The 22,961-nt window shown below is 43.4% G+C and overlaps 1 protein-coding gene across 5 annotated transcripts in view; it reads right to left on the reverse strand.

Moving 5' to 3' along the window:
* Positions 1 to 22,961, reverse strand: part of zmym2 (zinc finger, MYM-type 2) — a 177,608-nt gene that overhangs the window by 75,917 nt on the left and 78,730 nt on the right. For all 5 annotated transcript variants that reach the window (XM_068033682.1, XM_068033687.1, XM_068033685.1 and 2 more), the window contains exons 8-11: positions 18,363 to 18,575; positions 16,999 to 17,149; positions 6,521 to 6,633; positions 5,658 to 5,771 (exon numbers count right to left, since the gene is read on the reverse strand). In XM_068033682.1, the coding sequence (XP_067889783.1) occupies positions 5,658 to 5,771; positions 6,521 to 6,633; positions 16,999 to 17,149; positions 18,363 to 18,575 (591 nt within the window). The remainder of the gene's footprint in view (positions 1 to 5,657; positions 5,772 to 6,520; positions 6,634 to 16,998; positions 17,150 to 18,362; positions 18,576 to 22,961) is intronic.

Below are 22,961 nucleotides of genomic sequence, written 5' to 3' on the forward strand. Positions count from 1 at the left end.
GAGATCTGGGCGTACAGGTCCACAGGTCACCGAAAGTGGCAGTGCAGGTGGATAAGGTAGTCAAGAAGGCATTCGGCATGCTTGCCTTCATCGGTCGGGGCACAGAGTACAGAAATTGGCAAGTCATGCTGCAGCTGTACAGAACTTTAGTTAGGACACACTTAGAATATTGCGTGCAATTCTGGTCGCCACACTACCAGAAGGACGTGGAGGCTTTGGAGAGGGTACAGAAGAAGTTTACCAGGATGTTGCCTGGTCTGGAGGGCATTAGCTATGAGGAGAGGTTGGATAAACTCGGATTGTTTTCACTGGAACGACGGAGGTGGAGGGGCGACATGGTAGAGGTTTACAAAGTTATGAGCAGCACGGACAGAGTGGATAGTCAGAAGCTTTTTCCCCAGAGTGGAAGAGTCAGTTACTAGGGTACATAGGTTTAAGCTGAGAGGGGCAAAGTTTAGAGAGGATGTGCGAGGCAAGTTCTTTACACGGAGGGTGGTGAGTGTCTGGAACATGCTGCCGGGGGAGGTGGTGGAAGCAGGTACGATTGCGACGTTTAAGAGGCACCTTGTCAAATACATGAATAGGATGGGAATAGAGGGATATGGTCCCCGGAAGTGCAGAAGGTTTTAGTTTAGGCAGGCATCAAGATCGGTGCAGGCTTGGAGGGCCGAATGGCCTGGTCCTGTGCTGTACTGTTCTTTGACTGGGGAATTAATAATGGGAAATTACGAAATGGCAGAGACTTTAAACAAGTATTTTGTATCTGTCTTCATCGAAGGCACAAAAAACAAATCCCAAGAATAGTAGAAAATCAACGGCAAAAAAGGGAGTGAGGAACTTAAAACAATCACTTGAGAAAAAGTATGAAAACTAATGGGATTAAAGGCTGACAAGTCCCCTGGACCCAATGGCCTGCATCCTTGGGTCTCAAAAGAAGTGGCTGCACAGATAGTGAATGTATTGGTTGTAATCTTCCAAAATTCCCTAGATTCTGGAAAGGTCCCAGCAGATTTGAAAACCACAAAAGTCACATCTCTATTCAAGAAAGGAGGGAAACAGAAAGCAGAAAACTATAGACCAGTTCGCATAACATCTGTCATTGGGAAATTGCTAGAATCCATTCTTAAGGGAGTAGTAGCAGGACATTTAGAAAACCATAATACAAAAAAAGCAGAGTCAATATGGGTTCGAAAGGGAAATAGTGTTTGACAAACTTATTAGAGTTCTTTGAACATGTAACAAGCAGGGTGGATAAAGGGGAAATCAGTAGATGTCGGGTATTTGGATTGGCAAAAGGCAATCGATAAGGTGCCACATAAAAGGTTACTGCTCAAGAGTTCAGTGTTGGGGGGGATATATTAGCATGAAGAGAGGATTGGCGAACTGACACAAAACAGAGGGCTGAATTTTTAAAGCTCACCACCGATCTCAGCGGCGAGCTGCAAAAGAGGCACAGCGCACGCGTGAGAAGTGGGCCACGGAGCCGTTGCAATTTTTCGTGCGGCGGCTCATTAACATGGAGGGGGTGGAATGCCCGCCCGCAATGACGTAAAGGTGGGGGGGGCAGCCGATCCGTCCCCAGCAACGCCGTCCAGTGCCACCGCGCAGGCGCCATTTTTAAAGGGCTTCAAGCCCTTTAGTGAGAATCACAATGTGAAAAAAGAAATAAACTGTTGATTGCACTTTGAATCCCCTCTCCCGCCCCCCAATGAGGAATCAATATGCACATTGCCTTCTCGCCCCCAAAAAATGTTTTCTCAGATGTCGACCTTACTCCACCCCCCACAAATTTTGACCCTCAACCCCTTCCCACCATCCCTGAAATCAATAGGAACAGTTTTCCCTGATCCCCCGCCACGAGAACTTCACTCCTCCCCCCCTTCCCACCAGTATAACGCCTTGGATCTCTGAACGGAGATCCGGCAATCAGCTTGAATATCAGTGTGGGATGGCTGTCGCTACAAGGTAAGTCGTTAGGCATTCATTTAAATTTAATTAACATATTTAAATTGCCTTGTGGCGGGGAGGCCACTATGAGGCCTCACCGCTGCCAGTAAAATGGGGTGGGGCCTTCCCGGTGTTGAGGTCCACGGTGGACCTCTCCCGGAGGTATTTTCTGGGCCCCCCACCACGACCCCCAACGTTGGGGGACTAGTAAAATTCAGCCCAGAGAGTCAGGATAAATGGGTCATTTTCAGGTTGGCAAACTGTAACTAGAGGGATGCCACAGGGACCAGTGCTGGGGCCTCAACTATTTACAATCTATACTCATGACATGGATGAAGAGACATATGAACATATGAATTAGGTTCAGGAATAGGCCACTCGACCCCTCGAGCCTGCTCCACCATTCAATAAGTTAATTCCACATTTTCACCTACCCCCCCGATAACCTTCCCCCCCCTTGCTCATCAAAAATCTATCTACCTCTGCCTTAAAAATATTCAAAGACTCTGCTTCCACTGCCTTTTGAGGAAGAGAATTCCAAAGACTCATGACCCTCAGAGAAAATATTTCTCCATATCCCTGTCTTAAATGGGCGACCCCTTATTTTTAAACAGTGACCCCTAGTTCAGATTCTCCCACAAGGGGAAACATCCTTTCCACATCCACCCTGTCAAGACCCCTCAGGATCTTATATGTTGCAATCAAGTCACCTTTTACTCTTCTAAATTCCAACGGATACAAGCCTAGCCTGTCCAATCTTTCCTCGTACGACAGCCCACCCATTCCAGTTATTAGTCTAGTAAACCTTCTCTGTACTGCCTCCAATGCACTTACATCCTTCCTCAAATAAGGAGATCAGTACTGTACACAGTACTCCAGATGTGGTCTCACCAATGCCCTGTACAGCTGAAACATAACCTCCCTACCTTTGTATTCAATTCCCCTTGCGATAAATGATAACATTCTATTAGCTTTCCTAATTACATGCTGTACCTGCATACTAACCTTTTGAGATTCATGCACTAGGACACCCAGATCCCTCTGCATCTCAGAGCTCAGCAATCTCTCACTATTTAGATAATATGCTTCTTTTTTATTCTTTGTGCCAAAGTGGACAATTTCACAATTTCCTATATTATACGCCATTTGCCAGGTCTTTGCCCACTCACTTAACCTGTCTATATCCCTTTGTAGCCCCCTTATATCCTCTTCACAAGTTACTTTCTTATCTATCTTTGTCATCAGCAAATTTAGCAACCATACCTTCGGTCCCTTCATCTAAGTCATTTATATAAATTGTAAAAAGCTGAGGCCCCAGCACAGATCCCTGTGGCACACGACTCGTTAAATCTTGCCATGCAGAAAATTACCCATTTATGCCTACTGTTTCCTGATAGCTAGCCAATATTCTATCCATGCCAATGTTACCCCCAACACCATGAGCTTTTATTTTCTGCAATAACCTTTGATGTGGCACCTTATCAAATGCCTTCTGGAAATCGAAGTACAATACATCCACCGGTTCCCCATTTATCCACAGCACATGTAATTTCCTCAAAAAAAGATTGGTTAAACATGATTTCCCTTTCACAAAACCATGCTGACTCTGCCGGATTACATTGGATTTTTCTAAATGTCCTGCTGTAACATTTTTTATAGCTTTTAACATTTTCTCTAAGACAGATGTTAAGCTAACTGGCCTGTAGTTTCCGGATTTCTGTCTCCCTTCCTTTTTGAATAAAGGAGTTACATTCGCTATTTTTCCATCTAAAAGTACCATCCCAGAATCTGGGGAATTTTGGAAAATTAAAACTAACGCCTCAACTATCTCACTAGCCACTTCTTTTAATACCCTAGGGTGAAGTCCATCAGGACCTGGGGACCGGTCAGCCCGCAGCTCCAAAAATTTGTTTAGTACCACTTCCCTGGAGATTGTAATTTTCTTGAGTTCCTCCCTCCCTTCCATTTCCTGACTTACAGTTAATACTGGGATGTTACCTGTATCCTCAATAGTGAAGTTCAATGCAAAATATCAGTTCAATTCATCTGCCATCTCCTTATTATCCTTTATTTATTCCCCAGGCTCACTTTTTATAGGACCAACGCTCACTTTGTTAACTCTTTTCTTTTTTAAATATCTGTAGAAACTCTTACTATCTGTAGCTAGCTAGCTTTCTCTCGTACTCTAATTTTACCGTATCAATCTTTTAGGCCTTGGTTACTGTTTTTTATATTCAGTCAATCTTCTGACCTGCCTCCTATCTTTGCGCAATTGTATACTTTTTCTTTAAGTTTCTTTAACTGTTCGTTAAACACGGAGGGTAGGTCCCACCCTTGGAATTTTTCTTGTTCGTTGAAATGTACCTTTGAGGCCTAATTTGCTGACAATACAAAGATAGGTAGGAAAGCAAGTTGTGATGATGACACAAAGAGTCTTCAAAGAGAAATAGATAAGTTGAGTGGCCAAAAATGTGTCAGATGGAGTATCATGTGTGAAAAAGTGATGTTGTCCACTTTGGTGGGAAGAATAGAAAAGCAGAATACTTAAATGGAGAGAGACTGCAGAGTGCTGCGGTACAGAGGGATCTGTGTCCTCGTACATGAAACACAAAGTTAATATGCAGGTACAGCAAGTAATTAGGAAAGCAAATGAATGTTGGCCTTTGTTGCAAGGGGGGTGGAGTATAAGAACAGCTAAGTCTTACCACAACTGTACAGGACATTGGTGAGACCACACCTAGAGTACTGTGCAAGAGTTTTGGTCTCCTTATTTAAAGAGGGATATACTTGCATTGGAAGCAGTTCACAAAAGGCTCACTTGGTTGATTCCTGAGATGAAGGGGTTGCCTTAGGAGGAAAGGTTGAGCAGGTTGGGCCTATACTCATTGGAGCTTAGATGAAAGAAAGGGGATCGCATTGAAACCTATAAGATTTTGAGGGGGCTTGACAGGGTAGATGCTGAGAGGATGTTTCCTCTCGTGAGGGAATCTGGAACTAGGGGGCACAATTTCAAAATAAGGGGTCTCCCATTTAAGACAGAGATGAGGAGGAATTTCTTCTCTCAAAGGGTTGTCAATCTTTGGAATTTGCTACCTCAGAGACCAGTGGAGGTTGGGTCATTGAATATATTCATAGATAGATTTTTGAGCTACAAGGGAGTAAAGGGTTATGGTGGATGGGGTCAGGCAGGAAAGTGGAGTTAAGGCCACAATCAGATTAGCCATGATCTTATTGAATGGCGGAGCAGGCTCAAGGGGCCTATTGGAAAAGGGAGTGCTTCATGGTGGACACTCACTACAAAAATCAGTTGGGACTGTCCAAACCTACTTCATACAGTACCCTTACAGAGAAGAACTTAATGCTATAAACCTAAATTTCAACCAACTTAGCCCTGCGAACTTGCTCTCCTGGAATCTCTGCCTTGCTACTCCCTCCTGGCCTTTAAAAATCTTCTTTGGATCCTCCTCTTCAACTCTACTATTGCCTTCTCCCAACTCTCTTCCTACTTCATGCTCCCCAGCTTGATGTCCACTTGCTATGAAACATCTCCTTGTATATAGCAAAAATTCACTTTTCTACAGCATTTATTGAATTTGAACACCAAAAAGGAGAATCAACAGTCTTACGTCCCCACAATACCATTCAACACCCATTTGCACTTGTTAAAGATCTAGTTATAGAATCTACATGAAAATTTATCTTAGCCTTACCTCCCATTCCAACAGTTCTGGCTTAGCACTGAATCCAGTCTTGCAGTAGGTACACTTCAGCTGCACCTCATTTGTTATCACCTGACCATTTGTAGTTGTTTGTACACTGTAAGACTAAAGCATAATCATGATAAATTTTGTGTCTACATTTATAATGCCTCCTCCCCATATGTCTTTTCAAGAGCCCTTACCTCTATGCTACTAGAAGACTTAAGGCCATTACTTTGACAGCAATGATAGTCCAGCTATCTATCCATCGTTAAGCACCTAACCTACCAATCCAGATGGTAGCAATGACTAGTTGAAGTTCAAACCTATTCCAGGCTTCAAATGCAAACATTGTGTAGCAGAAAAAAATAGGAGTCTTCAGCTACAGCTATGATCTATTGGTTGATGTAATGGAAATCTAATGGTGTACTTCAACTATACCTAAAAAGGCACCAAAAATTGACAGTTTGCTCATGTCAGGTATGGCATGGCTTATCTAATCTTGGGTGCATCCTTTAAACAACATTATACATTCACCACATAGCAAAGATATCTGGCAAGACAAGCTATGAAAGTGATGCACAATTTGTTACTTATTGGTATTAACTATTTCTAACACAATTGTCCAATAAATGTCATAGGTTTCATGCAGAAACTCTCCATATATGCACCCAGGAGATTTAATGTGTCAAAGGGGATCTGAACTGCACATTTATCCCTGTATCATTTAAGTAATGCCAAACTGAAAATGCAAAACTGAAAACCAACTCAAAGGCTTTGAAATGGTTCTCATGAGTCAAAATTTACATAATGTGACATGGATCACAAAACTAAAATCAAATAATTTAGTAACAAAAAGAACAAAACATATAAACCTGAAATTTAGCCACACAGCTAGAGCTGCAGAAGTTGTACAGTTTTCCATCAGGCATTGTGGCTTGATATTGAGGTAAAGCGCTTCTTTTACAAAAGTGGCAAGATCCCATACCTAAAACAAGATGACAAAACTGCAGTGAGACTTCAAGGTGCAACATGATAACCTCACTGTAAATACTTATAAAATCATAGCTATAGCATAAAACTGCTACAAAATATGAGCTAATTTCTACCTCAGGCAGACTTTGGCAAGAAATCTTCAATGCAAGCCAGATCATCAGTTACTTCACCGTCAGATAGAAGGGCCAGATAACTGAAAGCAGTAGATTGACCAGGGAAAACTGGCCCATTTGGCTATAATATGCCAAACAGGGCAGAAATGGTTTACAAAGTGTGACTCATCAGGATATTCTGCAGATATGGATCGGAGATAATGGTCAGAAGTGCTAGTGGTTGAGAGATAAGTACCGTGCACAAGCTAAGATTAGAAGTAAAATGGAAAAATGGGAGGTTAGCTCAGACAACAAGCAGCAGCATGTTATTTGGCCAGACAAGGGATCACAGTTGAGCCCAATCATGATTTCACCCAATGTCCATGTGCACGGTGTGTCCAAACATTTTGTCTAAATGTCATTTAGCTGTGTTTCATACAGCACCAAAGAGCAAATATAAACAATTACAGTACAAAACATAAAATTTAAGAACGACTTAAATTATGAAACTTTCAATTATACAGAATTGATTAAAAAAACTCCACATAAGGATTTGTGTTACATGAGGTACTTTGACTTTTCTGACCATTTTACCAAGACAATTTGTTTGTGGATCAAAACATAGGTTTTGCAATATTAGTCCATTTTTTGTTATTCCTTTTGAAACTGATAGCTGATTCAAAATATGAATTTAATAAAAATTGGCAAACAGTGCACATAATTTAAATGTGTAACAGCAGTGTTTAATTATAATTAAACTGCTTTGTGCTGATTTATAAAATTCTAACTGGCAAACCAAATTGCAGGGCGGCACAGTGGCGCAGTGGTTAGCACCGCAGCCTCACAGCTCCAGGGACCTGGGTTCGATTCCGGGTACTGCCTGTGTGGAGTTTGCAAGTTCTCCCTGTGTCTGCGTGGGTTTTCTCCGGGTGCTCCGGTTTCCTCCCACAAGCCAAAAGACTTGCAGGTTGATAGGTAAATTGGCCATTATAAATTGTCACTAGTATAGGTAGGTGGTAGGGAAATATAGGGACAGGTGGGGATGTTTGGTAGGAATATGGGATTAGTGTAGGATTAGTATAAATGGGTGGTTGATGTTCGGCACAGACTCGGTGGGCTGAAGGGCCTGTTTCAGTGCTGTATCTCTAATCTAAAAAAAATAATCTAATCTAATTACATGTGAAGTCCAAGCACAATTGGCTGGTTAGCAGGTTCATGAGTTGTAATAGCCTATGGGTTGCAGTTTAGACACACCAGTTGTAGACGTTACTAAAGACAGATCAGGAATAGGATTGTGGCATATATTTCTGCTACTGAGCTCAGCAACAATGAGACCAATTGTATTACCCCATCGGAGACCATTACAGAACAAGGATCTAAATGCCTTATTACTTATCCGATGGGGAAAGCATTGTTATTTTTATCTTTAACTATAAAAAAGTGTTAATTGCCGACATGGCACTTCAGAAAGTTCATCTTCCTCAACTGCCAAGAATGAAACTGTAAACCCGCTTGATTTATACAATTGTAATTAACTGAAGAACCACTGAATGTAATAATTTTGTTTTATTATTCCCGTTATTTGATGTGACCCGACAAGTTTTCAGCATTTGCAGGAATTTGAATTCTATTGCCCATTAACACCATGAAATACAGCAAATTGCACTAAACAGGTGAAAAAATTTCTCACTTTTAATTATTCCACCCAAAAGTACAACAGAACAAATATAATACAGTATTTAGGCTATAAAACCAACTAATACAATTCAGTATTAAAAACAACATGCATTACTATAGCACTTTTTCCTCATACAGGGAAATGCTCAAAGTGTATAACATTTGGAGAGCAGAACAGCAGATGCTAAACATGGGGGAAGAGAAAGGAAAGGTGTAGTATCAAAGGTATGGTCAAAGAGAAGAGTTTTGAGGTTTTGGACAATGGGGAGGGAGGTGTTAAAGTGGTTGGGAACTGGACATGGAGTTTCTGAAGCATCGTAGTGGCTAAAAAAGCAGTCACCAATGATAGATGGAAAGCAAGAAGCAGCTCAGCAATAAAAGAAACAGGAAGAGATCACTAATAATAGGGTGAGGCCATACATGAATCTCAAATTGAGTATTAAAACTTTGAAGTCAACTTGTGCAGCACAGGAAGCTTAAAGAGGTCAGGGCAAAGACATTGCATGAGGATACAGTGCTTTGAATAAGTTGAAACTTGTAGCAACTGGATAGGATTACATTCAAGCTTCAAGGTGGCGAAGGTGTGGAGTAAGGCTGAGTGTGGAAGAGGAAGGGTTAGAGGCAGAGACATGAACATCTTGGAGGGAGAAGCAAGCTTTGGAGTGAAGTATTGAATAGATTATTGATCTGGAGTATGTTATAATGCACTCATTAATATTTACAATATTACAATTCAAGTTTTAAAAACATTTGTTCTTGGGATGTCAGCATCGCTAGCAAGGGCAGCATTTATTGCCCATCCATCAGTGCCCTTGAGAAAGTGAACTGCTACAATCCATGTGCTGTAGGTACACCCACCGTGCCAGGAGGAAGTGAGTTCCAGGTTTTTGACCCAGCGACAGTGAAGGAAGCGCAATATAGTTCCAAGTCAGGATGGTGTGGGACTTGGAGGGCAATTTGCAGGTGGTGGTGTTGCCATGCGCCTGCAGCCCTAGTTCTTCTAGATGGTAGAGTATGCGGGTTTGAAAGGAGCTGTCGAATGAGGCTTGCCGAAATGCTGCAGTGCATCTTTTAGATGGTACACACTGCAGGCACTGAGCGCCAGTGGTGGAGGAAGGAATGTTTCAGGTGGTGGATGGGATGCCAATCAAGTGGGCTACTTTGTGGAGGACAGTGTCGAACTTCTTGAATGCTGTTGGAGCTGCACTCATCCAGGCAAATGGAGTGGATTCCATCACACTGCTGACTTGTACCTTGGTGGACAGGCTTTGTGGAGTCAAGAGGTGAGTTAGTCACTGCAGAATTCTCATCCTCCGACCTGCTCTTGTAGCCACAGTATTTATATGGTTGGTCCAGTTAAGTTTCTGATCAATGGTAACCCCCCAGGATGTTGATGGTGGGGGAATTCAGCAATGGTAATGCCGCTGAATGTCAAGAGGAGATGGTTAGATTCTCTCGTTGGAGGTGGTAATTGCCTAGCACATGTATGGCACAAATGTTATTTGGCACTTACAGCCCAAGCCTGACTGATGTCCAGGTCTTGCTGCATGTGGGCATGGAATGCTTCAGTATCTGAGGAGTTGCAGACGGTACTGAACACTGTGCAATCATCAGCGAACATCCCCACTTGTAACCTTATGTTGAAGGGAAGGTGACTGATTAAGCAGCTGGTTGGACCTTGGACACTACTCTGAGGAACTCCTGTAGCGATGTCCTGGGTCTGTCCATGACTGTACTGGTAGGAGTGACCACCACACAGTCCTTGTGGAGACGAAGTCCCGCCTTCACATTCAGGATACCGTCCATCGTGTTGTGTGGCACTATCACCGTGCTAAATGGGATAGATTTCGAACAAATCTAGCAATGCAAAAGTGGGCATCCATGAGACACTATGGGCCATCAGCAGCAGCAGAACTGTACTCAACCACAACCTGTAACCTCATGGCCCGGCATATCCCCCACTCTACCATTACCATCAAGCCAGGAGACCAACCCTGGTTCAATGAAGAGTGTAGGAGGGCATGCCAGGAGCAGCACCAGGCATACCTCAAAATGAGGTCTCAACCTGGTGAAGCTACAACACAGGACTATTTGCGTGCCAAACTGCGTAAGCAGCATGTAAGACAAAGCTAAGCGATCCCATAACCAACGGATCAGATCGAAGATCTGCAGTCCTGCCACATCCAGCCGTCAATGGTGGTGGACAATTAAACAACTAACTGGAGGAGGTGGCTCCACAAATATCCCCATCCTCAATAATGGGGGAGCCCAGCACATCAATGCCAAAGATAAGGCAGAAGCATTTGCAACAATCTTCAGCCAAAAGTGCCGAGTTGATGATCCATCTCGGCATCCTCCTCAAGTCCCCAGCATCACAGATGCCAGACTTCAGCCAATTCAATTCACTCCGCGTGATATCAAGCAACGACTGAAGGCACTGGATACTGCAAAAGCTATGGGCCCTGACAATATTCTGGCAATAGTACTGAAGACCTGTGCTCCAGAACTTGCTGCGCCCCTAGCTAAGCTGTTCCAGTACAGCTACAACACTGGCATCTACCCTGCAACGTGGAAAATTGCCCAGGTATGTCCTGTACACAAAAAGGACAAGTCCAACCCGGCCAATTACCACCCCATCAGCCTACTCTCAATCAGTAAAGTGATGGAAGATGTCATCAACAGTGCCATCAAGTGGGACTTGCTTAGCAATAACCTGCTCAGTGACGCTCAGTTTGGGTTCCGCCCAGGCCGCTCAGCTCCTGACCTCATTACAGCCTTGTTTCAAACATGGACAAAAGAGCTGAACTCCAGAGGTGAGGCGAGAGTGACTGCCCTTGCCATCAAGGCAGCATTTGACAGAGTATGGCAGCAAGGAGCCCTAGCAAAACTGAGGTCAATGGGAATAAGGGGGAAAACCCTCCGCTGGCTGGAGTCATACCTAGCAATAAGGAAGATGGTTGTGGTTGTTTGAGGTCAATCATCTGAGCTCCAGGACATCACTGCAGGAGTTCCTCAGGGTGGTGTCCTAGGCCCAACCACCTTCAGCTGCTTCATCAATGACCTTCCTTCAATCATAAGGTCAGAAGTGGGAATGTTCACTGATGATTGCACAATGTTCAGCACCATTCGTGACTCCTCAGATACTGAAGCAGTCAGTGTAGAAATGCAGCAAGACATGGACAATATCCAGGCTCGAGCTGATAAGTGGCAAGTAATATTCGCGGCACACAAGTGCCAGGCAATGACCATCTCCAACAAGAGAGAATCTAACCATCGCCCCTTGACATTCAACAGCATTACCATCGCTGAATCCCCCACTAACATCCTAGGGGCTACCATTGACCAGAAACTGAACTGGAGTAGCCATATAAATACCGTGGCTACAGCAGCAGGTCAGAGGCTAAGAATCCTGAGGCGAGTAACTCACTTCCTGACTCCCCGAAGCCTGTCCACCATCTACAAAGGCACAAGTCAGGAGTGTTTTGGAATACTCTCCACTCGCCTGGATGGGTGCAGCTCCAACAACACTCAAGAAGCTCGACACCATCCAGGACAAAGCAGCCCGCTTGATTGGCACCCCATCTACAAACATTCACTCCCACCGACACACAGTGGCAGCAGTGTGTACCATCTACAAGATGCACTGCAGCAATGCACCAAGGCTCCTTAGACAGCACCTTCCAAACCCGCGACCTCTACCAACTAGAAGGACAAGGGCAGCAAATACATGGGACCACCACTACCTGCAAGTTTCCCTCCAAGTCAGACACCATCCTGACTTGGAACTATATCACCGTTCCTTCGCTGTCGCTGGGTCAAAACCCTGGAACTCCCTTCCTAACAGCACTGTGGGTATAACTACCCCAAATGGACTGCAGCGTTTCAAGAAGGCAGCTCACCACCACCTTAAGGGAAATTAGGGATGGGCAATAAATGCTGGCCTGGCCAGCGTCGCCCACATCCCATGAATGAATTAAAAAAAAATGATTGGCCTCCAACAACCACAGTAATCTTCCTTTGTGCTAGGTACAACTCCAACTAGTGGAGAGTTTTACCACCGATTCCAATGGACTTTAATTTTGCTAGGGCTTCTTGATGCCACACTCTGTCAAATGCTGACTTAATGTTATGACCAGGTGCGAAAGGTGTCTAGGAGTCTATTACTATCTTTACCTGGTTTTATTGTAACAGGGTTTTATTTTAAACACTGTCTTTTGACCTCCCCCTTTGTGAATCCTTGTTCACAACTTTCTAATTATAAGGCAAAGAAATGAGCACAAACAGGCTTTCCGTAGTTTAAAGATGATAAAATTTATTAACCCTTAAACTCTAATACGGTTGACGCCTACGGATATACAACACGCCCACGCTAGCATGCACACGCGATACACATGCAAATAAGGACAGAAAAGATAAGTAGAACAGTTTGAGGCAATATCTTGGTGTTTCTCGAGCTCGCTGTAGTCCTTGATGGAAGATACAGTCTTGTGTTTTGTTGGGGCCCAGTATTCTTTGTAAACCTTGTTCATGTCAGATTTTTTCCTCTGAGTTTACATGTCTTCACAAGATTCAGTTCATGGGAAAGAGAGATGGAGATAGGCAGACAGGAGAGGAGATGTTCTCAGTCCATGAGCGCACGGCGTTCAGTCTTCAAAATCCTTTGTTGGAAGTTCAAATTCTCTGCAATAGCCAGTTAGTCATGTGACTAAAATTGATCTAACCACTTCTGCGTATTGGAGAACTGCTGGGTCCCCATTGTTTCAACATTGTCTGGTACTATGCAAATGTCCTTCCAGTCAGGGCTTGCAATTTTAAGTTTTTGTTCATGTAGTGAAATACTATGTGCCTCAATCATGGCAGGTGGGGGGTTTGTCTGACAATGTCAAGGGCTTTCACTCTCACCTCACTTCTGAAATTCAGCTTTTCCATGTGGACCAAGACTGTAATCAAGTCACAAGCCGAGTGGTCCTGGCGGAATCCAAACTGAGCAATTTGTTGCCAAGTAAATGCCACTTATTAGCACTTGACTACACCTTCCATTATTTTACTGATCATTGAGGGGAGACTGATGGGGCAGTGCCTGGCCGGATTGGATTTGTCCTGCTTTCTGTGGACAGGACATACCTGGGTAATTTTCTACGTTGTCAGGTAGATGCCTGTGTTGTAGCTGTACTGGAACAGCTTGGTAAGGGCGCGACTAGTTCTGCGGCACAATTCTTCAGTACTGCAGCCAGGATGTTGTCAGGGCCCATAGCCTTTGCTGCATCCAGTGCTTTCAGCCGTTTCTTGATATCACGTGGAGTGAATCGAATTGTCTGAAGACTGGCATCTAATGATGGTGGGGACCTCAGGAAGAAGCAGAGATGGATCATCCACTTTGCACTTCTGCTGCAGATATTTGCAAATGCTTTAGCCTTGTCTTTTGCACTGAAGTGCTGGACTCCCCATCATTGAGAATAGAGGTGTTTTTGGAGTTCCTCCTCAAGTTAGTTGTTTAATTTTCCACCATCATTCATGACAGGAAGTGAGAGGACTGCAGAGCTTTGATCTTACCCATTCGTTGTGGGATTGATTAGCTGTCTACAGCATGCTGCTTCCTCTGTTCAGCATGGATGCAAATCCTGTGTTGTAGCTTCACCAGGTCGGCACTTCATTTTTAGGTATGCCTGGTGCTGCTCCTGGCATGCTCTCCTACAGTCTTCATTTAACCAAAGTTGGTCCGCTGGCTTGATGGTAATGGTAGAATGAGGAATATGCCAGGCCATGAGGTTACAGATTGTGCTAGAGTACAGTTTTGCTGCTGCTGATGGCCCACAGCACCTCATGGATGCCCAGTTTTGAGCTGCCAGATCTGTTCGGAGTCTATCCCATTTAGCACAGTGATAGTGCCACACATGATGGAGGGTGTCCTCAGTGTAAAGATGGGACTTTGTCTCCACAAGGACTGTGCGGTGGTCATTCCTACCAATACTGTCATGGACTGATGCATCTGAACAGGTAGATTGGCGAGGATGAAGTCAAGCAGTTTTTACCCATCTTGCTGGTTCTCTTACCACCTGCAGCAGGACCAATCTGACAGATATGTCCTTCAGGACTCTGCAGCTCTGTCAGTAGTTTGTTCTACCAAGCCACTCTTGGTGGTGGAGATCGAAGTCCCCCACCGAGAGTACATTTTGTATCCTTGCCACTCTCGGTGCTTATTTCCAAGTGGTGTCCAACATGGAGATGCACTGACTCATCAGCTGAGGTGGTAATCAATCGGAGATTTCCTTGCCAACGTTTGATCTGATGCCGTGCGGCTTCATGGAATTTTTGAGACAATGGGGCAAATTTTACAGCCCCCCGACGTCAGGGGTCGTGGCGCGATAGTGGGGGTGGAGGGGGAGCTTCCAGCGGATGCACGCCCCGGGCCTTGACGTCGTGAAAGCCAGATATTGCTGGCGGCGGCGAGACCTCGTGGCAGCCCCCCACGGCTTAGCGATGGGGGCCAAATTTAATTATGTAAATTAATTTAAATACCTTTTTGCTCCCGCCACCTGTCCCAATATGATATTGGCGCTGGCAGCTGGCACTTGCCTGCCTTCAGATACCTGTCCGGGGATCCGAGGCGGAACACTGGTGGGTAGGGGGGCGCAGGTAAGTAGCAAGTAAGTTTTTCAGTGGTGGGGCCGGGTGGAAAATGCGCCAGAGTCATTTCATTGGTGTGGAGGATGGTGGAAAGGGCTAAAGTTTAATGTTTGTGAAGGGGGAGGGGGGGGGGGGAAAAAAGAGAAGAGTAGGTCAGGTGCACAAGTTAAGTATTGGGGGGAGGGGGGGGGGAAAAAAGAGGGCAGGTGATTAATTCTATGTTTTTTAGGGTGTGGGAGATGGTCAGGATCAATTTATTTACATTTAAAAAAAAATCACTGTTTAAATATTTAATTTGAAATGTAGGGCTCAAAGCCCTTTAAAAATAGCGTCAATGCCTGCATATAGGTGGCTGACACCATTGCTGGGGGTGGACAGCCCGCCCTCTGCACGTCATCTGGGGGTGAATTGCCCCTGCCATTTACATGAGCCACCATGTTTAATATTGTGGCGGTTCCGTGACGTGCAGCCCGCCACTGTTTACGTCCACTGCTATAATGGTATAAATTTAAGCCCAAGGTTGAGGACTCCCAGTGCCACCGTCCTGCCTATATACCACTGAGCAGCCACTTCTGGTGTCTGTCCTATCAGTGGGCAGGACATATCCAGGGATGGTGATAGAAGAGTCTCGGATATGGGCTGCAAGCTATGATTCAGCGAGTATGACTGACTATGTCAGGCTTTCGCTTGACTTGCCTGTGGGACAATTCTCCCAATTTTGGCATAAGTCCCCAGATGTTAGTAAGCAGGACTTTGCAGGGTCGACTGGGCAGAGTGCGCCTTTGTCGCTTCTGGTGTCTATATCGATGCCGTGTAGACTGTCCTGTTTTAACCTTATCTGATTTTTCTGCATCAGTTTGATACAACTGAGTGAGTGGCTTGCTCGGCCCCACTGCTGTGGGTCTGGAATCATATGTAGGCCAGATTGGGTAAGGACAGCAGATTTACTCCCCTGAAGTACATTCGCGAATCTGATGGGTTATGATAATCCAGTAGTGTCATGATCGTTATTAACGAGCATTTTATTCTATTGATTTATTAATCAATTGAATTTAAATTCCTTCAGCTGCCAAGGTGGAATTTGAACTCGTGTCTCTGGAGCATTGGTCCGTGCTTCTGCATTACTAGTCCTGCAACGGTACCACTATGCTACTGTTCCTGTTATAGTTAATATATGCATATGATTTTATTAGGGTACATTCTCAAAGTAAAACTTATGCTGTTGCATTGCTTGATGGTCAGAGGTAAAGTTCAGTCATTGAAGTGATTTGGCCACAGCATTTGATCGTGAATCTATTATGTTAAGAAAAAAATTAATCAATTCTACAGAGTTAGTGTGCATCATTTTGATTTTCTACAAAGTACCATAGTATAATTTAAAATGTGGAATCGTAATCATTTCAACTGTTACATCATTCAAATGTTACAAAAACTCGACATTTATTAAAATGTCTATACATCGTCCCAGGTTCAAGGCAGATGTTTTGTGCTTCTCCTCAGTGCCACCATGAAAGCTAGCTTGATTAATGCAAAGAAACGTTCTGCACTATATATCCGATTCTAAATTGCTTTCAACAAGCAACTATAGTTAAAAACACGGCAAGCATAAAGTAACACCCATAAGTCTAAGACCTTTTACAATTAAATTCAGCTGCAGTTCAGACAAGTGCGACGCTTTGAATAATCCAGCTACATGGTTTTCCTCCAAATTACACACATCTCCAGAAATACCAGACATATGTTTATTTTTACAGCAACATTTGCATTTTAAAGGCTAAAGCTTATTAAACAAATCCTTGATACTGTACTCACATTATATTATAATAGCTGAATATATTTACCACAAGACAAATATTTTACTGAACGATGTTTGATCGAAACTGCGGAAATCAAGTAAAAAGCTCTATAACCTTATCCAGCGAGAAAATATAAGGTGAAGACACTGAAAGTTGTGGTTTTACCTGTTGGCTTTGGGCATCTTGTTTTGTGTACGGACATGCACGCAACTGAACAGTATGCTTCGATATTTCCACCAGCTTCTACACGCTGAGTCATGTCAAAGCTTTTACATGGAGTTCCGCATGCTGTGCAGGGAATTATTTTGCTGTTTCTCTAAAAGAAAGTTAAAAATAGTTAGCTTACGTGACAAAAGAGTCTCAAAATTGAGCAAATAATGTACTTTTTAAATTTAGTACTGAAACTCCATCTCCAGCATTTACTGACCAAAGTTACTTAGCGGCGTAAAAAAAAAATCAAACTGCTAAGATACTTTAGGACAGTCATGCAGCAGTTAGAAAGAGTAACATCTTTGATAATTAATTCAGCGTGTAAGTGATAATTCAATATTTCTCACAATCAGGAATGAAAATATAGTTCAAAAAAGACCATTCCTTTGATGACTCAATAAGGTGTGGTACTGAGCCACACAAATCAGGAATATCCCGAATTTAATCCTTGTTCTGTGATAAGCTAGCTTGACTCAGTCAGAATAGCAGTAAGGAAGTCACATCTAGCCTCAGCGTTCCCAGCTCAGAAAAGGGAGGAGTGAGTGAGGAATTGTTGGGGAGGCGGGGAAGAGGGGCAGGGAAATAACAAAATTTCTGTTTCTCAACACTATTCAAGGATACCTCACGTAAAGTGCATGTGCTGCTTATGAAAGGCAGGTAAGGGGTCACACTCTGCTATGATGCCAATATTCAATGCATGGGATCTAGCATGAGGAATGGCCTCTTGGGTAAAGTACTGGAGGCCTGCCTGCATCCATGAACCTTAAGTCAGCATGCTCAGTCAAAAGAATCAAAATGGCAGAGGGAAAAAAATTTACTCCCAACTTTCTCCGAATGCAGTTCATAAGCTGGATGTTAGGTGGCTTAATTGCAAAATGTTCCTCCCTTCTGAAGTGAAGTGAAATGAGTATCTAGCTTAACGGCATGGGAAATTCAATAATTTATTGAAACAAAATGTTTTATCACTACATGGAACACAGCAATTCATAATACTAGCCTTACCTTTGATCGGTTCTCGTGCTGATGAAATAGTCACCAGAGGCCTTAGTCCCTTATTGTAACAGTCGAATATAATTCTGCCACTTCTCAAATATTGTAAAAAGGGTACAAGATATAACTTCAGATGTTCCAGATTAAAAATTAGGCAGCAGACATATTGAACTCTTCTGCACATATTTACTAAAACATGCAGCTCGGTTTATACACCTATAATTTTAAGCTACTTGTAATTAGTTCTATTATTTGAATTAGAAGGGATTAACAGGGGATTATTGGACATATTTGTCAGTTCAACGGAGATAGAGCAGTGTACAAATTACCTGTTTAAAATCATTGAGGCACCTGGAGCTACAGAATCTTTTGTGATGGCCATCATGGAAAAGAAAGTGGCTTCCAGATCCTTTATTATAACAGTATATCCCACACTGGTCACAGCAGTTCATTACAAGTCCATTGGCTTGTCTATATTTGTTGAAACAAACATCACTGCAAAGTTTGTGGACGAAATTTTTAAAGCTTACTTCATGTCGAATCTAAAGAAGAAATGTGAATTGATATTATCGAGGTTGCACACTTACAAATTATCTGCCAGGTCTTGTATGTACTTAACAGTTACTTTCTAAGTTTCCATTCAAATAATTGGTAAAGGGCCTGGAATTTTTTATTTCTGAATATTAAATCTATGTGATTGTAGCAAACTGCTCTATATTCACCCCAGTTCTCTGGTCTACCAGGCTATGATACAACTGCAGCAAAGATAGCAAGTGTACAACCAAGTCTCTGCCAATCATGTTAAGCTATGCGGCAATCGAAGAAGCAATTCTCAAATACTCCTTCCTCTATTTTCCCCGCAGCAGCGGGGAAAAATAGAAACTCCCTTAAAATGGTTTTTATCCAATACTTAAATACTGAACTTGGGTGGTTGAGAGTTGATAAAGATTTAGATAACCATTTTCAGTTGCTTTTTATTGTTCTTCACCTGTTGGTACCTATAGCATGTTAAGACGCTTGTTTTCCATTGGGTCTGTCTGTCTTCCTGGCCATGTGAGCCGCATGGAAGATGGCAGGATCCATCTATTTTACTGAATAGAAAATGGATGCTGCAGTGGTGAAAAAAAAACACGGATGTGTTTGCAGAATGTTACACCCCCGCAGACCAAATTCACATCACAAAAGTAAATAAGCGCACATGGCTTAGGTTGCTTGCTCAGTAAGCTGTCAAGAGGACATAAAGAGGTCTGTCCATCATCTTTCAGTCCTCACTGGATACAGGTGTGGTGCCAGAGGGCAGGAGGACTGCTAACGTTGTACCACTGTTTAAAAAGGGAACGAGGGATAGACCAAATAATTACAGGCAAGTTGGTCTAACCTCAGTAGTGGGCAAATTATTGGAATCTATTCTGAGAGATAGGATAAAATGTCACTTAGAAGGGCACAAATTAATCAAGGATAGTCAGCATGGATTTGTTAAGGAAAGATCTTGTCTTACAAACTTGACTGAATTTTTTGAAGAAGTAATCAGGAAGATTGATGAAGGTCATGCAGTTAATGTGTTCCACATGGATTTTAGCAAGGCTTTTGACAAGGTCCCACATGGCAGGCTGGCTAAAAAAAAATCTCATGGGATCCAGGGAAATGGAGCAAGGTGGATACAAAATTGGCTCAGTGGCAGGAAACAAAGGGTAATTGTTGAAGGGCATTTGTGCGACTGGAAGGCTGTTTCTAGTGGCATTCCGTAGGGCTCAGTACTAGGTCCCCTGCTTTTTGTGGTATATATTAACGATTTGGACGTATATGTAGGGGGCATGATCAAGAAGTTTGCAGACGACACAAAAATTGGCTGTGTGGTTGATAGTGAGGATAGCCGTCGACTGCAGGAAGGTATCGATGGTCTGGTCAGGTGGGCAGAAAAGGGGCAAATGGAATTCAACCTGGAGAAGTGTGAGGTGATGCAAGGCAAAGGATTACACAATTCATGTGAGAAATACTGAGAGGTGTACAGGAAGTGAGGGACCTTGGAGTGAATGCTCACAGATCCCTGAAGATAGCAGGACAGGTTGATAAGGTGGTTAAAAAGGCATATGGAATCCTTTCCTTTATTAGCTAAGGGATAGATTATAAGAGCAGGGAGGTTATGCTGGAACTGTATATATCATTGGTTAGGCCACAACTTGAGTACTGTGTGCAGTTCTGGTCACCTTATTACAGAGAGGATGTGATTGCATTGGAGGGGGTGCAGAGGCGATTCACCAGGATGTTGCCTGGGATGGAACATTTAAGCTATGAAGAGAGGTTGGATAGGCTTGGGTTGTTTTCGCTGGAGCAGAGAAGACTGAGGGGTGACCTGATCGAGGTGTACAAGATTATGAGGGGCATGGACAGGGTGGATAGGGAGCAGCTGTTCCCCTTAGTTGGAGGGTCAGTTACGAGGGGTCACAAGTTTAAGGTGAGGGGCGGGAGGTTTAAGGGGAATTTGAGGAAGAACTGTTTTACCCAGAGGCTGGTGACTGTCTGGAATGCCCTGCCTGGGAGGGTGGTAGAAGCAGGTTGCCTCACATCCTTTAAAAAGTACCTGGATAAGCACTTGGTACGTCATAACATTCAAGGCTATGGGCCAAGTGCGGCAAATGGGATTAGGTAGACAGGTCAGGTGTCTTTAATGCATCGGTGCAGATCCGATGGGCCGAAGGGCCTCTTCTGCATTGTATTATTCTGTGATTCTGTGAATTGCACATGAGAGGGTACAGGAGATTTACCAGGATGTTGCTGGGACTGGAAAAATGCAACTGTGAGGAAAGATTGGATAGGCTGGAGTTGTTCTCCTTGGAACAGAGCAGGCTAAGGGGAGATTTGATGGAAATGTAAAAAATTGAGGGGTCTGGATAGAGTGGATGTGAAGGGCCTATTTACCTTAGCAGAGAGGTTAATGACCAGGGGGGCAGAGATTTAAAGTAATTGGTAAGAAGATTAGAGGGGAGATGAGGGTGGTGGGGGTCTGGAACTCACTGCCTGAAAGGGTAGTAGAGGCAGAAACTCTCAACTTATTTAAAAAGTGTCTGGATATGCATCTCAAGTGCCATGACCTGCAGGGCTACAGACCAAATGCTGGAAGGTGGTATTAGGCTGGGTGGCTCGTTTTTCGGCTGGCGCAGACTCAATGGGCCAAGATGCCTCTTTTTGTGCCGTAAACTTTCTATGATTATAAGAATTGACAAAAGGATTTAGATAGGTTAAGTGAGTTGGCAAAAATCTGACAGATGATGATGTATAATGTGGGAAAATGTGAACTTGGCCACTTTGGCAGGAAGAACAGAAAAGCAGTATATTATTTGAATGGAGAGAGACTGCCGACCTCTATGGTACAAAGGAATCTGGGTCTCCTGGTACATGAATCACAAAAACGTTGGTATGCAGGTACAGCAAGTGATTAGGAAAGAAAATGGAATGTTGGCATTTATTATAAGGGGAATCGAATATAAAGTTAGGGAAGTGTTGCTGCTGCTGTATAGGGCCTTAGTTAGACCTCATCTAGGAACAGAAGAAATAGGAGCAGGAGTCGGCCATTCGGCCCCTCAAGCCTGCCCTGCCATTCAATAAGATCATGGCTGATCTGCCCCAGACCTCAACTCCTCTTTCGTGCCAGCTCCTCAGAGCCCTCAATTCTCCGATATTTCAAAAGTCTAGCTACCTCTTTAAATACTTTGTGATCTAGCCTCCACAACTCTCTGGGGTAGAGAATTCCAGACATTCACTACCCTCAGAGAAGAAATTCCTTTGCATCTTAGTTTTAAATGAGTGTCCCCTTATTCTGTAACTATGTCCCCTAGTTCGAGATTCCCCCACTAGTGGAAACATCTTCTCAACATCTACTGTCAAGCCTCCTCAGAATCTTGTACGTTTCAATAAGATCACCCCTCATTCTACTAAACTCTAATGAATAAAAGCCTAACCTGTTTAGCCATACTTGATAAGTCAACCCCTTCATCCCAGGAATCAGCCTAGTGAATCTCTTTTATGCCAGTATATCCTTTCTTAAATACGGCACTAAAATTGTACACAGTACTCCAGATATGGCCTCACCAACACCCTGTACAATTGTAACAAGACTTCCCTAATGTTAAACTCCAACCCCCGAGCAATAAAGGCCAAAATTCCATTTGCCTTCTTAATTACTTGCTGCACCTGCATGCTTTTGGTGTTTAATGCACAAGAACACCCAAATCCCTCTGTGCTGCACTTTTTCTGGAGTCTCTCTCCAATTAAATAGTCTGCCTTTTGATTCTTCCTACCAAAATGCATGACCTCACACTTTCCCACATTAAACTCCATCTGCCAAGTTTTTGCCCACTCAATCAACCTATCTATATCCCCTTGCAGTTTCCTTATGCCCTCATCACATGCCCTCCCACCTATTTTTGTATTGTCAGCAAATCTGGATATATTACAGTCTGCCCCCTCCTCCAAGTCAACATAGACAGCAAATAATTCAGGCCCTAGGACTGACTCTTGTGGCACTCCACTAGTTACTAGGTATGTCTTTCCAACTTGAAAAAGACCCATTAACCCCGTCTCTCCGCCTTCTGTGAGTTAAGCAATCCTCAATCCATGCTAATACATTACCACCAATACAGTGAGCTCCTATCCTGTGCAATAATCTTTACCTTATTAAATGTGTTCTGGAAATCCAAATACACTACATCTACCTGTTCCCCTTGGCTAACTCTGCTTGTTTTAATTTATTTATTTAGAGATACAGCACTGAAACAGGCCCTTCGGCCCACCGAGTCTGTGCTGGCCATCAACCACCCATTTATATTAATCCTACACTAATCCCATATTCCTACCACATCCCCACCTTCCCTATATTCCCCTACCACCTACCTATACTAGGGGCAATTTATAATGGCCAATTTACCTAT

Source organism: Heterodontus francisci, chromosome 6 (genome assembly GCF_036365525.1).
Source record: "Heterodontus francisci isolate sHetFra1 chromosome 6, sHetFra1.hap1, whole genome shotgun sequence".
Lineage (NCBI taxonomy): Eukaryota > Metazoa > Chordata > Chondrichthyes > Heterodontiformes > Heterodontidae > Heterodontus > Heterodontus francisci.